At 36.1% G+C, this 14,475-nt stretch overlaps 1 protein-coding gene across 2 annotated transcripts; it reads left to right on the top strand.

Annotated features, from left to right (window-relative positions):
* Positions 1–10,849: 10,849 nt before the first annotated feature.
* LOC18040723 (cysteine-rich receptor-like protein kinase 10) lies at positions 10,850–14,264 on the top strand. Of its 2 annotated transcripts, XM_024184554.1 has the most exons (8): positions 11,029–11,214; positions 11,565–11,763; positions 11,868–11,999; positions 12,065–12,273; positions 12,696–12,906; positions 13,170–13,407; positions 13,600–13,750; positions 13,843–14,264. In XM_024184554.1, the coding sequence occupies exons 1-8, from the start codon at positions 11,059–11,061 to the stop codon at positions 14,149–14,151; spliced, it is 1,605 nt and encodes a 534-aa protein (XP_024040322.1). In that variant the 5' UTR covers positions 11,029–11,058; the 3' UTR covers positions 14,152–14,264. The 2 variants fall into 2 exon arrangements, with proteins under 2 accessions (XP_006433098.2, XP_024040322.1); XM_006433035.2 differs by having other exon boundaries at positions 10,850–11,763.
* The last annotated feature ends 211 nt before the right edge of the window (positions 14,265–14,475 follow it).

The raw sequence follows: 14,475 nt of genomic DNA, 5'->3' as shown, positions 1-14,475 counted from the left end.
ATGGCTTCATCTTCAGTATTCTAGTGTATTCTATAAAGCTCTTCTAGAGGGTGTTTGTTTAGCTGATTCGAGAGTACCTTGAGCTGCTAAATTCTAATTATCGTCTTCCCACAAAAATAATCTCACTGTGGCATTTCATAGTACACTTCATCACTTCCATCAAACACCTTCATTCTTAATTTTACACACTGAGTCTCAAGGTGGGAATCTGTACGGGTACTTCACCGTTGTAGTTGAAATGTTAAGCTGAATTTATTCAAGTATGTGTATATCCATTAATGATGAATTATTCCCATGCAATAATTTGAATGGGTAAGAAGTCACATTCATTTTTCTTTCTTCCTCAAATGGATATTCCAAGGGATTTGCCAATCATAATAAGCTGAAAATCTCTCATCAAACGAAGATTTTTATTAGCATATTTTGCAGACATGTTTCTCAATCTTGGTCACAAAACAAAAACAGAAATAAATCCCAAATGCTGACGGAAATTAACATCGAACAACCTCATGCAATTTATTTCATGGCTATCATCGTCAGGGCGCTGGACCTTGTCTGCAGGTGAAAACTAAACACAACCAATCGATAATAAGTCCCGTCAATGAGCCTAAATTCATGAATAATATTCCGAACAGGCCGCCTATCATCTTCGTTAATCGTCTCAACGCTTCTTGCCTGACCCTACCTCAGTTGACTTACAGCCACAACACGCAACTTCCCACCGTTCAATTGTTCTCACCTCAGATGCCTCACGAAAACATCTGTACACAACACATGCATCGTCACTTGTAGTAATTTCTTCCAGTAGAATTCCATCAGGAGAAGGCTTCCAATCATCCATCACATCGCACGGTCCAAGATTCGGAGAGAAAGCAGCTCCAACAATGTAAGCGAGAGAAACATCATCTATAGTGTAATTGCCTTCGGATGGACACCAGACACAGCATTTGTTATCTTCGTGCCAACCAAAGAGCAACGAAGGCTGTCCAATAAGAGTACTATCTCTATCGTCACCTCAACAAGCAAGCTCATGTTCCAACGCTTCATGTTCTGCATTATATAAACGAAACCTGAAACCAAATCACGATCCAAAACGTAGTTACTGATTCCAAAAGGATTGCTTGCGTTCCAAGAAACGTTGCTACTCTTACGAAAGATAAAAACATAAACGGTGGAGTCTTCCGTTGCGCCTCAGACTAGACTAGGGCCTATAGCCGTGTTCAAGCGGACAAGAAAGAAAGTCATCATACTAATAAGAAAAATAAAATTCTTCATGCTGATAGTGGTTTAAAAATTCCATAAATAAAATCCGCTGAAAGCAGCCTTGCGATTAGATACAAAAAGATCATGAATCCAAGTTGAGATATGAACTGGTGGCGTAGGTCCAGGCACTGGGGTGATTATCATTAATGGAAAACCGTTTCATGAAATTCTTGAAAGCATACTAATGGCCAAGGAAGAGCGAGGAGTAGAGGTTAACAAGTTGACAACAAACTTGTCTATAAATATATATATAGACATTTCTTGTTAACAGATGAACTACTCTATGGAGCTGTAGTGAGAAACTTTGTCCTACTGGAGCACTTTGAAAAAAAGACTATATGACTCCTAAATCAGCAATCATGGGTATCTAAATACGGGAATATTTATTACTTAGAAATTTCAGTGATATTCTTTTTATTTGGTTTAGTTATAACTATTTTGTGAGAAGGCATAAAATTATTAGTCGTGAGTAAGTAAAAAGATACATAAACTTTATATGATTTTAGTTTTTGTACAAATATAATAACCTTTTCCTAGATTTTTTTTTTTTCATAATCTCTTTCTGTAACCTTTCTTTTTTGACTTGAGAAGCATAGTTTTTATATCATCTTAAAATCTATAGTCGCAATAAACCTAGTAAACCTCACCTATATCTACAGATAAATACTAATGAAATGTTGAAGACAATTAAACGTAAAAGTAACTTTTTTTTTCTTTCAAATGTGTCTCCAATTAATGATCAAAGAAGCACGTGACGTGATTCGATACTGTCACCACCAGAAAGTATAGTACAATTTATAGATCCATATTTTGAGTCTCTACATACTCCGATGGTGATGGTGAAGGTGAGAGGTAAAAGAACAGTAAACAATAATATGTGATTTTATTGAATTTGGATTTAATAGCATTTTACTTCAAATTTGGATTTTGGGTTTAACAAAGTTTTACATCTAATTTGATTCCAGGATTTAATGCATGCAGTGCAAGTCTCCAGCGACAATAAAATGATGATATTAGAAACGCCTTAGCATTACTAAGATGAAGGCCTCATACAAAAATTGAATACAATAATTAACTTAGTATATTTCTTGGATTCCTTAACTTTGCGTACGCTATCTGTAAACAATTTTTTTTTGAATAAAACTTGAAAAGTTCATTAACTGGAAATAGAATACAGAGAATTAGTTAACCAGGATGGCGGAATATGACTCCACTCTCCACGGCCTGATAAAGAACTCTCCAACCCTTGTAACAACATGGGCAGTAGTGTTCGCAGACCTTCAGACAAAAGAGAATTTAATATCTCCTATAGAATGAGCTAAAGCTCCACAATCATCAAGAATTAGGCCATAACCATTTCTCTGTGAGAGCTTTAAAAACCTAAAAACAATCCATTTCAACAACAACGCAAGACAATTGCCGCCGCTTAATCCAACTTAGGATGTCACATACATCAAGCGCTTCAGCATCCCTTGCGCCAAAACTTCCAATCACACACGCACAGCATGCTGCAACAAAAACCCCATCAGAATTGCGAATGACACCTCCATAGCTGACTTTCCCCTGAGATGAAAATGTTGCAGCATCAACATTACACTTATGCCAACCTAGATGAGGTTTTTCCCAGCAAACAACCCCATGACAACCTTGGAAAGAATTATCATTAATGAAAACAAATTGTTTTCTCACAGTTTGCCATTGAAACAAATAATTCCCAGTATAATTAAGGACATGATGCACACTACAAACTTTGTTATTCCAAACTTTCTCATTCCTACGAAACCAGATTTTCCAACATATCATGGCAACAAGATTACACATCTCCTTACTACAGCGGGCAAAGACTTGATCTAGCCAAATAAGAAATGAAGAGTGATGACCAACAAATCCAAGTGAAGAAGAAATCCAGCATGTTTGTGCAAAAGCACAGTTCACCAAAGCATGCACAACAGATTCATTCTGATTATTGCAGAGGAAGCAAATAGGCAATACCTTAATACTTTTCCGAATAAGATTATCGTTTGTTGGTAACACATTCATTGTAGCTCTCCAAAGAAAATTCTTTACTTTGTTAAGCACCTCCAAGTTCCAAATTTTCCTCCAAACACTAGATGTTGGGGTAGTAGTACAATGATTAAGCATTTTATAACAGATGTGAACTGTGTATAAACCATGAGGGTCTGCCATCCAATACCACACGTCCTTATCCCTCTGAGTACGAAGGGGTATTTACAGGATAATATTCTTATCTCGAGCATTAAACAAATCTACCACTGCGTCATAGTCCCATCGATGTTGCCCAGGAATTATTAAACTATTGACTGGTGCTGTTGTCATCCGCTCATGTAAGCTAGTGGAAATAAAACAATTTTCTGTATCTGGAAGCCAAGGAACTGACCCAATAGTAATGTCCTGACCATTGTCAACCTGGATCCTACTACCACGAACAATAATGTGCTTAGCTGCCATTAGAGATCTCCACACAAAACTTGGATTATAACCCAAACCAGCCTCTACAACGGATGTACCAGGGAAGTATCGAGCTTTGAATATTTGGCCAACAAGAGACTCCAGATTCGTTAGAAGTTTCCAAACTTGTTTCCCCAACATTGCCACATTGAAGTCATGTAGATTTTTTAAGCCAATTCCTCCATTTGACTTCGGTTTGCAAAGCAATTCCCATTTCATCCAGTGAATGCCACCTCCACTATTGCGTCTATTTCCCCACTAGAATGAGTTCATCATAGTTTCTAGATCTCTACAAAGATCAATAGGCAAAAGATAAACTTGCATGACATAATTCGGAATAGTTTGAGCCACTGTTTTTAACAGAATTTCTTTTCCAGCTCTCGACAGCATCTTCATACTCCGGCTGTGAAATTTCTGCCACACTCTATCTCAGATAGACCGAAAAACTTATTTTTTATTTTTTTCTAATAAGAGAGGGTAAGCCAAGATAGATGTCATGGTTAACAGTAGCATTAATCTCCAAAATAGTACAAATCAGCCCTTTCACATCTTCATTAACATTCAAACTAATAGATATTAAAGATTTGTTAAAGTTCACCAACTGTCCTGACCCTTGACCATAAGCCACAAGAATGTGCTTAATCAAACGAGCTTTACTTCGGTTAGCTTTGAAAAACAGAAAACAATCATCTGCGAAGAATAAATGAGATACAACAGGAGCCCCTCTAGCAACTTTTACCCCATGAATCAAGCTAGCCAACTCATATTTACGGATTAACGCACTGAGACCCTTCGCACAAAGAATGAATAAATACGGTGACAAAAGATCCTCTTGACAAAGTCCCCTACCTGGAACAATAAGTCCAACCTCCTTCCCATCGCGAATAACATAATACCGGACTGTAGAGACACATAGTATAATCAACTTCACCCATTTAGTATCAAACCCCAGTCTAAGCATCATAGCTTTCAAAAATTCCCATTCAATTCATTCATAGGCCTTCGACATATCAATTTTAAGAGCAGCTTGCCGCTTCCTTTTCAAAAAGTACATAATTTCAAAGGAGATAAGGATATTGTCTGTTATGGCCCGACCCGGCACAAACGCACTCTGAAATTCAGAAATTATAGAGCCCAGGACTGACTTTATTATGTTTAAGAGCATTTTAGCTACAATCTTATACAACAAATTGTATAAAGCAATAGGCCTCATATCTAACAACATCTCAGGTTTTGGTTTCTTGGGGATCAATACAATAGATGTGTCATTTAAACCCATCGGAAGAGAGCAAGTAGTAATGAAATGCTAACAAGCTGCAGTCACATCCTCACTAACAGTAAGCTAAAATTGTTAGTAAAAGGCATGATTCATACCATCAGGTCCTAGTGATTTGTCTGGATGCATTTCGAAGAGGGCCGCTTTAACCTCGCTTGTTGTAAAAGGCGCTAGCAGCAACTCATTTTGCTCTTCAGTGATCTTTGTCTCCACACAGTTTAAAACTTAATCATTTTGGTAACCATTTGTAGTAAATAAATTGGAGAAGAAATCATAAATCAAACCATCAATTTCAGCTGAGGTGGTACATCATTGTCCTTGAGCATTTCAGAGAGTCGTAATAGAATTCCTTTTCTTTCTTGTTGAAGCCGTAGCATGGAAGAAGCGAGAATTCATATCCCATTCTTTTAGCCAAAGCATCTTGATCTCTGTTTCCAGAAAACCTCATGGCTATGGAAGAGCTCATTAAAACGCTTCTTGGCCTCAGTAAACTCCTCAATACCAGCTGAATCACGACGCCCCAGTAAAAGAGTCATTTTCCTTCTACATTCAGAAATACGATTACGAAAATCGCAAGCTAAGTGACCTCCCCAATTAAGTAAAGCAATCCCACAATTTAAAAGTTTTTGTTGAATTGGAATTCCATGAGAGGAGGACCAGCTAGACCAAACCACATCTACACAATCAGCCTTTCTAAGCCATATGTTTTCAAACAGAAATCTTCGATGCCTATGAGAGTGAGTTAGAGGTTTTGGGTCCATAAAAATAGGTAAATGATCTGAGGTAGAATACTGTAGACTCCAAACACGTGCCTCTTTGAATCGATGAATCCAAGAATCAGTGGCAAAAACTCTGTCCAATCTTTCCTCCACCCAATTCTCTGTACCCTGAGACCGTTCCCATGTAAATTGGTAACCCTCCATACCAATATCACTTAGATCGCTATCAGAAACAGCTTGTTTAAATCCTTGCAATTTCCAATTTCGATGCTCATTCTTCACTCGCTTCTCATGAACAGCTAAAAGATCATTAAAATCCTCAATGCATACCCAAGGAAGAGAAGACACAACAGACAAAGTGCGAATAAGATCCCAAGACTCTCACCGGCGGCTAGATTCCAAGAACCCATAGAAGCTTGTCATCCTCCACTTGCCCATGTCCTGATACTCAATCTCCACATCAATACAATTCTTAGAAAACTTTAATGATCTAACATTACTGCTTGCTCTTCAAAAGAGAGCAAGTCCTCCACTCCGGCCTACTGGGTCAACTGTAAACAATCATTCATAGCCCAATTTTATTTTTAAGCTTTCTAACTTTCTTCTATTATACAATGTTTCAATAAGAAAAATAAAAATCGGTTTCTTACATTTGGCCAACTCCTTCAGCATTTGAACTGTCCGTGGTTGGTCTAGCCCACGGCAGTTCCAGCTTAAAACACTCATTGAACTCGGTGGGCCTAATCTACAGGGCCCACCGCTGGTCCCTTTTTTTAAACTAATGGCAAATTCATCGTTTGGGAAGACACCTCTCCTTCGAAGCCCACTTTACTACATGACCCAATTAGCAACCTTCTACTTTTAGAATCACTAACCATTATCTCCTCATCTATTTCATCCCTAAAATCCTTATTGAAATCAATCTCATTAGTTGTCCCCTTAACTTGCTTTCCTTTCACACGTGATAGAGTCCTAGTTGGCAAAAAATTATCACCTTCCTTACTAGTTGCCATGATTCCCACATCCACGTTCCCATCAATATTCTTACGTATAACATCTCCTTGATTTGTGGCAAAAATCGGGTCAATTGCCAGGGTAACTACTACATCCACATTCCTTCATTTTCCTTGTCAGCTTCCCCCGGCGATGCTGATCTCAACCACCGTTCACCGGAATTCATAGCATTTCTTTTATTTGGTGCTTTTATCTAGTGATCATAAAATTTCACAATTTCACCAGGAGGACATTCATACAATTTGGGGCACTACTTTTCAGTATGACCAAGCAATCTACAAATAAAGCAAAAAATATTAAGGCATTCATATTTAAAATTAACCCAAACCTAATCTCCGCCTGCCTTCTTCAATTTCATCCTTCGCTTCAGAGGTTTTCTAACATCTATGGACACTCGGATGCGCATGTAGTTTTCCAAACCCCCATTAAATTATGTTCATCGGACTCCATAAAGGTGCCTATGTAATTACCAATATCTTTCAAAATTTTCCCAGACATAAAGCCTATTAGCATATTGTAAATCTGAATCCAAAATGAAGTAAAGCGAAGTAGGAAATTCTGAGGTTGTTCATTCTCCTTCAGCCATTTAAGAATCAACATATGTTGATCAAATGTCCATAGTCTCGATTCAAGAACCCTTTTCACGTCAACTTCATGGAAGAATTGGAATAGAAATAGCGTGGGAGATAAATCCTTGATACAAACTCCCTTCCCTGGATGCCATAATGAAGCCATGGTGTTCTTCATGTCAGGAAAATTAATTACTTTATCCGTGAGGATTCTGCCCACCAAACAAAACTGAAAATGAATATTTCCTTAACCACCCTCATTAACAGCATCTCCTTCTACAATCAGTTCTCCTTCCTCCTCTTCCTCCAAACTGATATGAGCATAACCTGTATTAATTTCAAACTCCTGATTTCCTTTAGACATTGCCCTTGCCTAGTAGGGCAAGAAGATGAAATTCTGACTAGAAAACTTTAATTCTGTAAATTTACGAAAGAAAACTTGTCATTACATAGAAGACATACAAAACTTGTCCCAAAGACAAGACATTTGACAAAGGGCCTTTTAGTTAAAGGAAAAAACAAAATTTCAAAGTAGATACTTTTCAATGAAAACTTTTCAAACTTAAAAAAAAAAAAAACTTTTTTTTTTCTATAAACAATGTTAATTTAATTTATTTATTTATTATTACTTACTTGGTCGTATTCAACATTGTTAACAAATATTTCAACTATTTTTTAAAAAAAAATTTCCAATGCAATCCTTAAAAACTAAAAAGATAAATATTTCTAAAATGCAGTTAATTGACAACTGATCAACGGAAAACAACAAAATCACATAATAAAAAATAAATTTCATAAAAAGAGAGCCCAGAAGAATCTCGTTCTTATATTAGGAGTAAGCCCGAGAAACTAAGGGCCACTTTGATAATATTGTAGCTTTTAGAATAATTAGTGCTAATTGCATTGTCGAAATAATCAATTGTGAATATAATTAGTAAAATGTTCAGTAAGATTTATTTTTAAAGTATTATAGGTTTTAAAAGCAGTCATATGTTGATAAATCCTACAGTTCAATTGCTGTCAGAATATAAATGACTGAAGTGGATATAATGTTGAATAAAATTTATTAACAGATTTATAAATATGTTTGTAAAATATTTGTTTAATGTGTATATATAATATATGATAGCTAAAATAAATATTTTATATTATTAATTTTATTTTTTATTTTATTATCTCAATATAATTGGTAATAATAATAATAATCTTTTTAAAATTTAATAATTTTATCTTCTAATTAATAAGGACAATTTTGAATTTTTATAATATATGTGAAGATATATATGAAATTATATTAACTATAAAAAATGATTGTCAAAATTAAATTTTAAAAGTTACTCATTTTCTGCTTTTTAAAATTTACATGGAATAATTTTCTCCAAAGTAATTAAAAAAAAATCAAACACCTAAATTAACTACTAACTTTTCGAAATCATTTTTGAATACCTGACAAATATTTCCAAACAGGCCCCAACTCTCTTTTGTAAGTAACAAACCCATGGTCCATTTTGAAGTATAACAATAATCGGACGGCAAAATTACTCATTAGAGAATTGCATGAGTGATGAGTCGGGGTGCCCGGCTAGCAGCTAACTTCCCCATCACTTATGTTTAGGGACGGGATCCATTTTGAATCTTAATTTTTACCTCTCAAATATGCGCAATCAAACTGTCATCCACCGTCAGATTCATCAGTGAAATACATATAACGAAACTTTTCAAAGTAGTCATCTTAATCCGTGGATAAGTACGCACTACGTAGTAGGCTTTGATAATTTGATAGTTGATAATTAATTTTATTACTGAAAAATGTATTGTATAATTATTACTAAAGGGGAATTTCATTTGATTGAGTTTCTTTGCCTTGTTTTGAATCTGTTCATTTGATTAAGTTTCGCCGGTGAATAATTTAAAAATCTTGAGCACTAGAATGGTCAATGGGTTTTTTCTGTCACATAACTATTTAATCAAGTAGGGACTCCACAGACATGCAGCTCCACAGATGTGACATCAATGTTATTATTTAGCACTGCAAGTATTTAATACTCTCCCCACCTATGTGACAGACTGACAGGGATTTGAACTCGAATTTTTATATATATATATATATATGAACACAAAAGAATTTTACAATCTTAATTAGATGGAAGTCACCCATCACTATAACTCACCATTTTGATGAAATTATTTATTTATATTAGAATGCTATATTCGAATTTTTTTTCTTTTTCCAGAAATTCGTGTTTAATTAATCTAACGTATGTTAAAGCTGCATGATATTTCATAACGATGACTAATCTTCAATGTGAAGAACGAAGATGCCTAGAAACTGCCAGTTATGACTGGAGGAATAATCTTAGGAACTGCCAATTAAGAATAGTTAAAGATATTTTTTGGAGATTTTGAGTGAAACCCTAACCCCAAGTGTAAAGAGACTTAAAGAGTTAAAACAAAAAAAAAAAATTGAACAATTGTAAAGAGGAAGAAGAATAAAGCTCTGTCTATGTGTCGCTGAAACGACAGCGTCTTTTCTATGCGACAGCGGGAGTTATTCGTGAGCGGAAGAGCGACCACCAGAGAGTGAAGGACAGCTCAGGGCTGACAAGATTGACCACGATTCATGTATATATTTACAATCTGTGCCCGTACAGGGCTACATCTTTGTAAACAACCAATGGGGTGTATATAATAAGCTTCGAGTGGACTCACCCGATTAGAAGAGAATGAAGCTAATTGGATATTCAATTCAGCCTACGCCCTTCTTCCTCTTGGACTCACTTTACAAGCCCTTTTCAAGTTCAATCTACTATCCTTTCGAAAACCCTTTCTATTCATATCCTATTTAAATACTAAAAATATATTGTGACCTGATCACGTCTACTTTTATCCCCACGGCTCTAGTAAATCAGCTTGCGCTATGAATTAAATCAATAAAAGCATACGTCATACATGCATTAACTGCGGACGACTTCCTCAGCCTAGTTCCGTGCTGTTTGGGGCTGGTTCGCGTCTTCGAAAAGCCTGTTGGTCCGCGTTGAGCAGCCTTGAAATGGTACTCCTTTCATTTTCATTGATATTTCTCATCAAATAGTTAAGTAGACGACTTCCTCCACAGGCATGCATGCAGCGCAAGACTCTATTATGCTTGTTTCATTATTTATCTGTATAATTTTTTATAAATATTTTTTATATAAAAATATTATAAACTACAATAAAATTAATTAATATATACTAATTTAGAATATTAAAAGGTTGTATTCAATTAGTTTTCAAACTTTTTTTAAGTTAGAAAATATTTATTTTTAAGGATTTATTTAAAAAAAAAAAAGACACCTGTTATTAGTCTCCGATGTGAAGATGCCTGGAAACTGTCGATGGTCCTTTGTTTGACTTTTCAATTTCATTGTTTTTTGTATTATCCTTTTTAATTATGTAGCTTAATGAAAATCCAATCCCAAAACAAGTTATGTGAAAGGGGTTGGAACCCACGATTTTCCTATTTATCTTAATTCGTCTTGTATTCACCATTAATACTGTTTACTTCTAGTTGGATACTTGTGTGTTAATTCAGTCCCTTGACATTGGAACTCAAAATTTTCAGAGTTGAAGAGCAAGGGGACGATGCCGATTCTGCTCGTATTATTTGGCCTGAGAACTAGAAACATAGTTAGCTTGCTTCACCTTTTTTCGTTTCTATCTTTAGTGCTGTTACAAAGTTCGTCAGAGGCGGCTAAACTTGACTCCAATTATGTCTACCATTTCTGCGTCAGGGAAAGCGATACTTCTTCCGGCGGTTTATTCATGTTTAATGTTGGCACACTCTTCAGCGCAAAGCTCTACAATGAAGCTGGCCGCTACTTATACTCCAACGCAACTGAAGGGGATTACCCAGACAAAGTTTATGGTCTTTACAATTGTAGATTCGACGTTTCTAATGACGTCTGCCAAGACTGCATAAAAGTTGCAATCCATACCATTGTGACAAATTGTACTGGCGCCAAGGAGGCTATTGTATGGTATGATCAGTGTATGGTGCGCTTCTGTAACAGTTCTTTTCCTTCTTGGCTAGAGACAGAGCCATCTGTAGCCCTACTGATCACAATAAACGTTACTGATCCTTATAAGTTCTCTAATATTTTGGCTCAGTCCTTCAGTGATCTAATTCAAAATGTAACCTCAAGGGATTTTGAGTATCCAGCTGCAGCCCAAATGGTTAACGCCTCTAGCATTGATAAACTTAGGACTCTGGTGCAGTGCATACCATATCTGTCTAAATCAGACTCCAATATTTGCCTGCGCGGGGCTGTTGCTCAAATTCCAAACTGCTGCTACGGAAAGCGAGGTGCTAGAATTCTTACGCCAAGTTGTAACATAAGATACGAGCTGTACCCTTTCTTTGAGGACCCTACAGTTCCTATCTATCCACCTAATAAGAAGAATGGTAGCTCCGACGGTGAGTTCGTAAATCTCAGGTTCCTTAATTCTATATAAATTAAACATAACATAAGATGTAGAAAGAGTTTTCCTCAGAGATTCTTTAACTTGGCTATATGTTAGATTCGGGAAAGAAGAAAACGAGGGAAAGCAGAACATGGATTGCAATCGGCGCCACTGTATCATCAATTATAGTACTTGTGCTATTTAGTTTTTTACTTCGGTGTATAAAGAGAAGAAAGGAAAGAGTCAAAGGTAACTCGACCACTCCCTTGTTCTTATTCATAGTTTACGAAGTTAATTAATCCGTTGTTTTGCAGAGGAGAAAGCAAATAGTCAAGAGACAGGGCTGCTTCATCTAGCAGACGGTAGACTTGGCAACGACTATACGTATGATGCTTTACGAGGACAGAAGCAGGAAGAAACTCAAGAGTTCCCTTTGTTTCCGTTACATCTCGCAGTTGAAGCTACGCAGCATTTCTCTGATGAAAATAAGCTTGGAGAAGGCGGATTTGGCCCTGTTTACAAGGTAATTATAAAGGGATGCTTAAGGTCTTATTTCGTATCAAGGTATTATATTATTTAAGTTATAACTACTATAAAAAGAAAAAAAAATTATATCTATAAAATAAAAGTTTTGAAAAGTATATATCATTTTTAAATAATAATTTTGACAAAAATTGTAAAAAAAAAATTATAATTTTTTCACCATACAAATGTGAGGTTAAATTAACTTAGTTTCCAAACAATAATTTACTAAACACTTAAATACAGTTGCTTAAAAAAGCAACTATTAATCGTACCAATCCATTTTTACCGTACGCTTGTTTAAATTTATCTAAGTATTCACCGAATGCAGTATTTGGAAATGAGTTCATGTCAGCGGAAACTTGCGTTTTCCGTACGCATACAAAACTTTCGTGGTAACAATAAATGGAAAGTTGCTTGCAGGGTAAATTAGCAGATGGCAAAGAAATAGCAGTGAAGAGGCTCTCAAGAACATCTGGGCAAGGCCTGCAAGAGTTCAAGAATGAAGTTACTCTAATCGCCAAATTGCAACATAAAAATCTTGTGAGGCTGTTGGGCTGCTGCTTAGAGGAAAATGAATCACTGCTTATATATGAGTACATGCCCAATAAAAGCCTTGATGTCTTCCTCTTTGGTTTGTTTCTCCGACTTTCTATTTCCTTAATTGCTAGTTGTTAAGTTGTGCAAATAAAAACAGAACCTGTGGTTGTTTTGGTTTAATTCCAGCTTGTATAATTGAAGTGGCCCTGTTATATGGTTTGCACATCCACGACTGGGCACTATGGCAATTGTACCCAAGTCTTTCCATTTCCTATTATTTTCCCCGCTTCCTTGCCATAGAAGAGTGGATGACAAAGTAGCTAATCAAGTTAAACGTTGTGTCCAATTCATTATCAGATTCAGCGAGAAGAGTACAACTGGACTGGAAACGACGCATAAGTATCATTCATGGAATTGCTCGGGGTCTTTTGTATTTACACGAGGATTCTCGACTTAGAATTATTCATCGTGATCTCAAAGCTAGTAATGTTTTACTAGATCATGAGATGAACCCGAAGATATCAGACTTTGGGATGGCTAGGATATTTGGTGGAAATCAAAGTGAAGCTAACACCAACCGAATTGTTGGAACATAGTAAGTGCATTTCATTCCCATCTCTCTCTGTTTTCTCTGTTTCCAATAATTAAATTTGCTAACAGTATTCTATTGCATTTGGTTTGAACATGTGACCTCATGATGCATGTCACCAGATTCAAAATACGGAGGTCACATAGGTCATTAGCATTTCTATGGCATTTGATCTTATGTTGTTCTGTTTTCAAACAGTGGATACATGGCCCCAGAGTATGCTATGGAAGGATTATTTTCTGTAAAATCGGATGTTTTCAGTTTTGGCGTTCTACTGCTAGAAATCATCAGTGGAAAAAAGAACAGTGGGTTTTATCTATCAGAACTTGGTCAAAGCCTCCTTTCTTATGTGAGTAACTTTCTCTATCCTTCTTTCTGGAGAATAATTTCCAATGATTTTGAGTCTCATCTTTGTTTATGACCTGTATAACAATATTATAGACATGGAAACTATGGTGTGAAGGAGAAGCACTGGAGCTGATGGATCCAGTACTCAAGCAGTCATGCGTTGCTGCTGAACTTTTGAAATTTATCCACATTGGATTATTGTGTGTTCAAGCAGACTCAGCAGATAGACCTATCATGTCTTCTGTGGTTGTCATGTTAGCAAGCGATAATGTAACACTTCCTCAACCAACCGAACCTGCATTTTCTGTAGGCCGAAATGTTGCAAGGCCAGGTCAATTCTCATCGGGTGCCAAAGTTTGTTCTGTTAATGAGGTTACTCTTTCAAATGTGTCACCTCGTTGACTTGACCATCAATTCCTGATCATTCACTTGGTTGAAGATAAAAAGCAAAGTGTGTTTTAGATTTTGAAGTCCTGGCAATGATAAAACTACAAGAAATTATTAGTTACGGCAGGTCCAGCAGCAGCTCTTGATAAAACTACAATACAAACATTTGTTCTGCTTCTGCCCTGCATGAACTATTGTCTATTGAAAGATTGTGCATGGTTAATTAGTCTAAATACACACTTATTTTACCTTATGTTTTATTATATTTCATCGGTAAAATAAAAGAAACTGAAGTGGATGTTGTGCGCGGAATGCGGAATCAAGTGCACCAAATAATTA

Source organism: Citrus clementina, unplaced genomic scaffold, assembly GCF_000493195.1.
Source record: "Citrus clementina cultivar Clemenules unplaced genomic scaffold, Citrus_clementina_v1.0 scaffold_5, whole genome shotgun sequence".
Classification (NCBI taxonomy): domain Eukaryota; kingdom Viridiplantae; phylum Streptophyta; class Magnoliopsida; order Sapindales; family Rutaceae; genus Citrus; species Citrus x clementina.
The sequence above is the reverse complement of the archived record's forward strand: the minus strand, read 5'-3'. Positions and strand labels throughout refer to the sequence as shown.

Bases quoted from the DNA above. Each gene is read 5' to 3' on its own strand.
- LOC18040723 (XM_006433035.2), top strand. From the start codon at position 10,932: ATGCCGATTCTGCTCGTATTATTTGGCCTGAGAACTAGAAACATAGTT. The intron at 12,000-12,064 runs GTAACTCGACCA...GTTGTTTTGCAG, and splicing joins AAGAAAGGAAAGAGTCAAAG to AGGAGAAAGCAAATAGTCAA. The intron at 13,751-13,842 runs GTGAGTAACTTT...ACAATATTATAG, and splicing joins GTCAAAGCCTCCTTTCTTAT to ACATGGAAACTATGGTGTGA.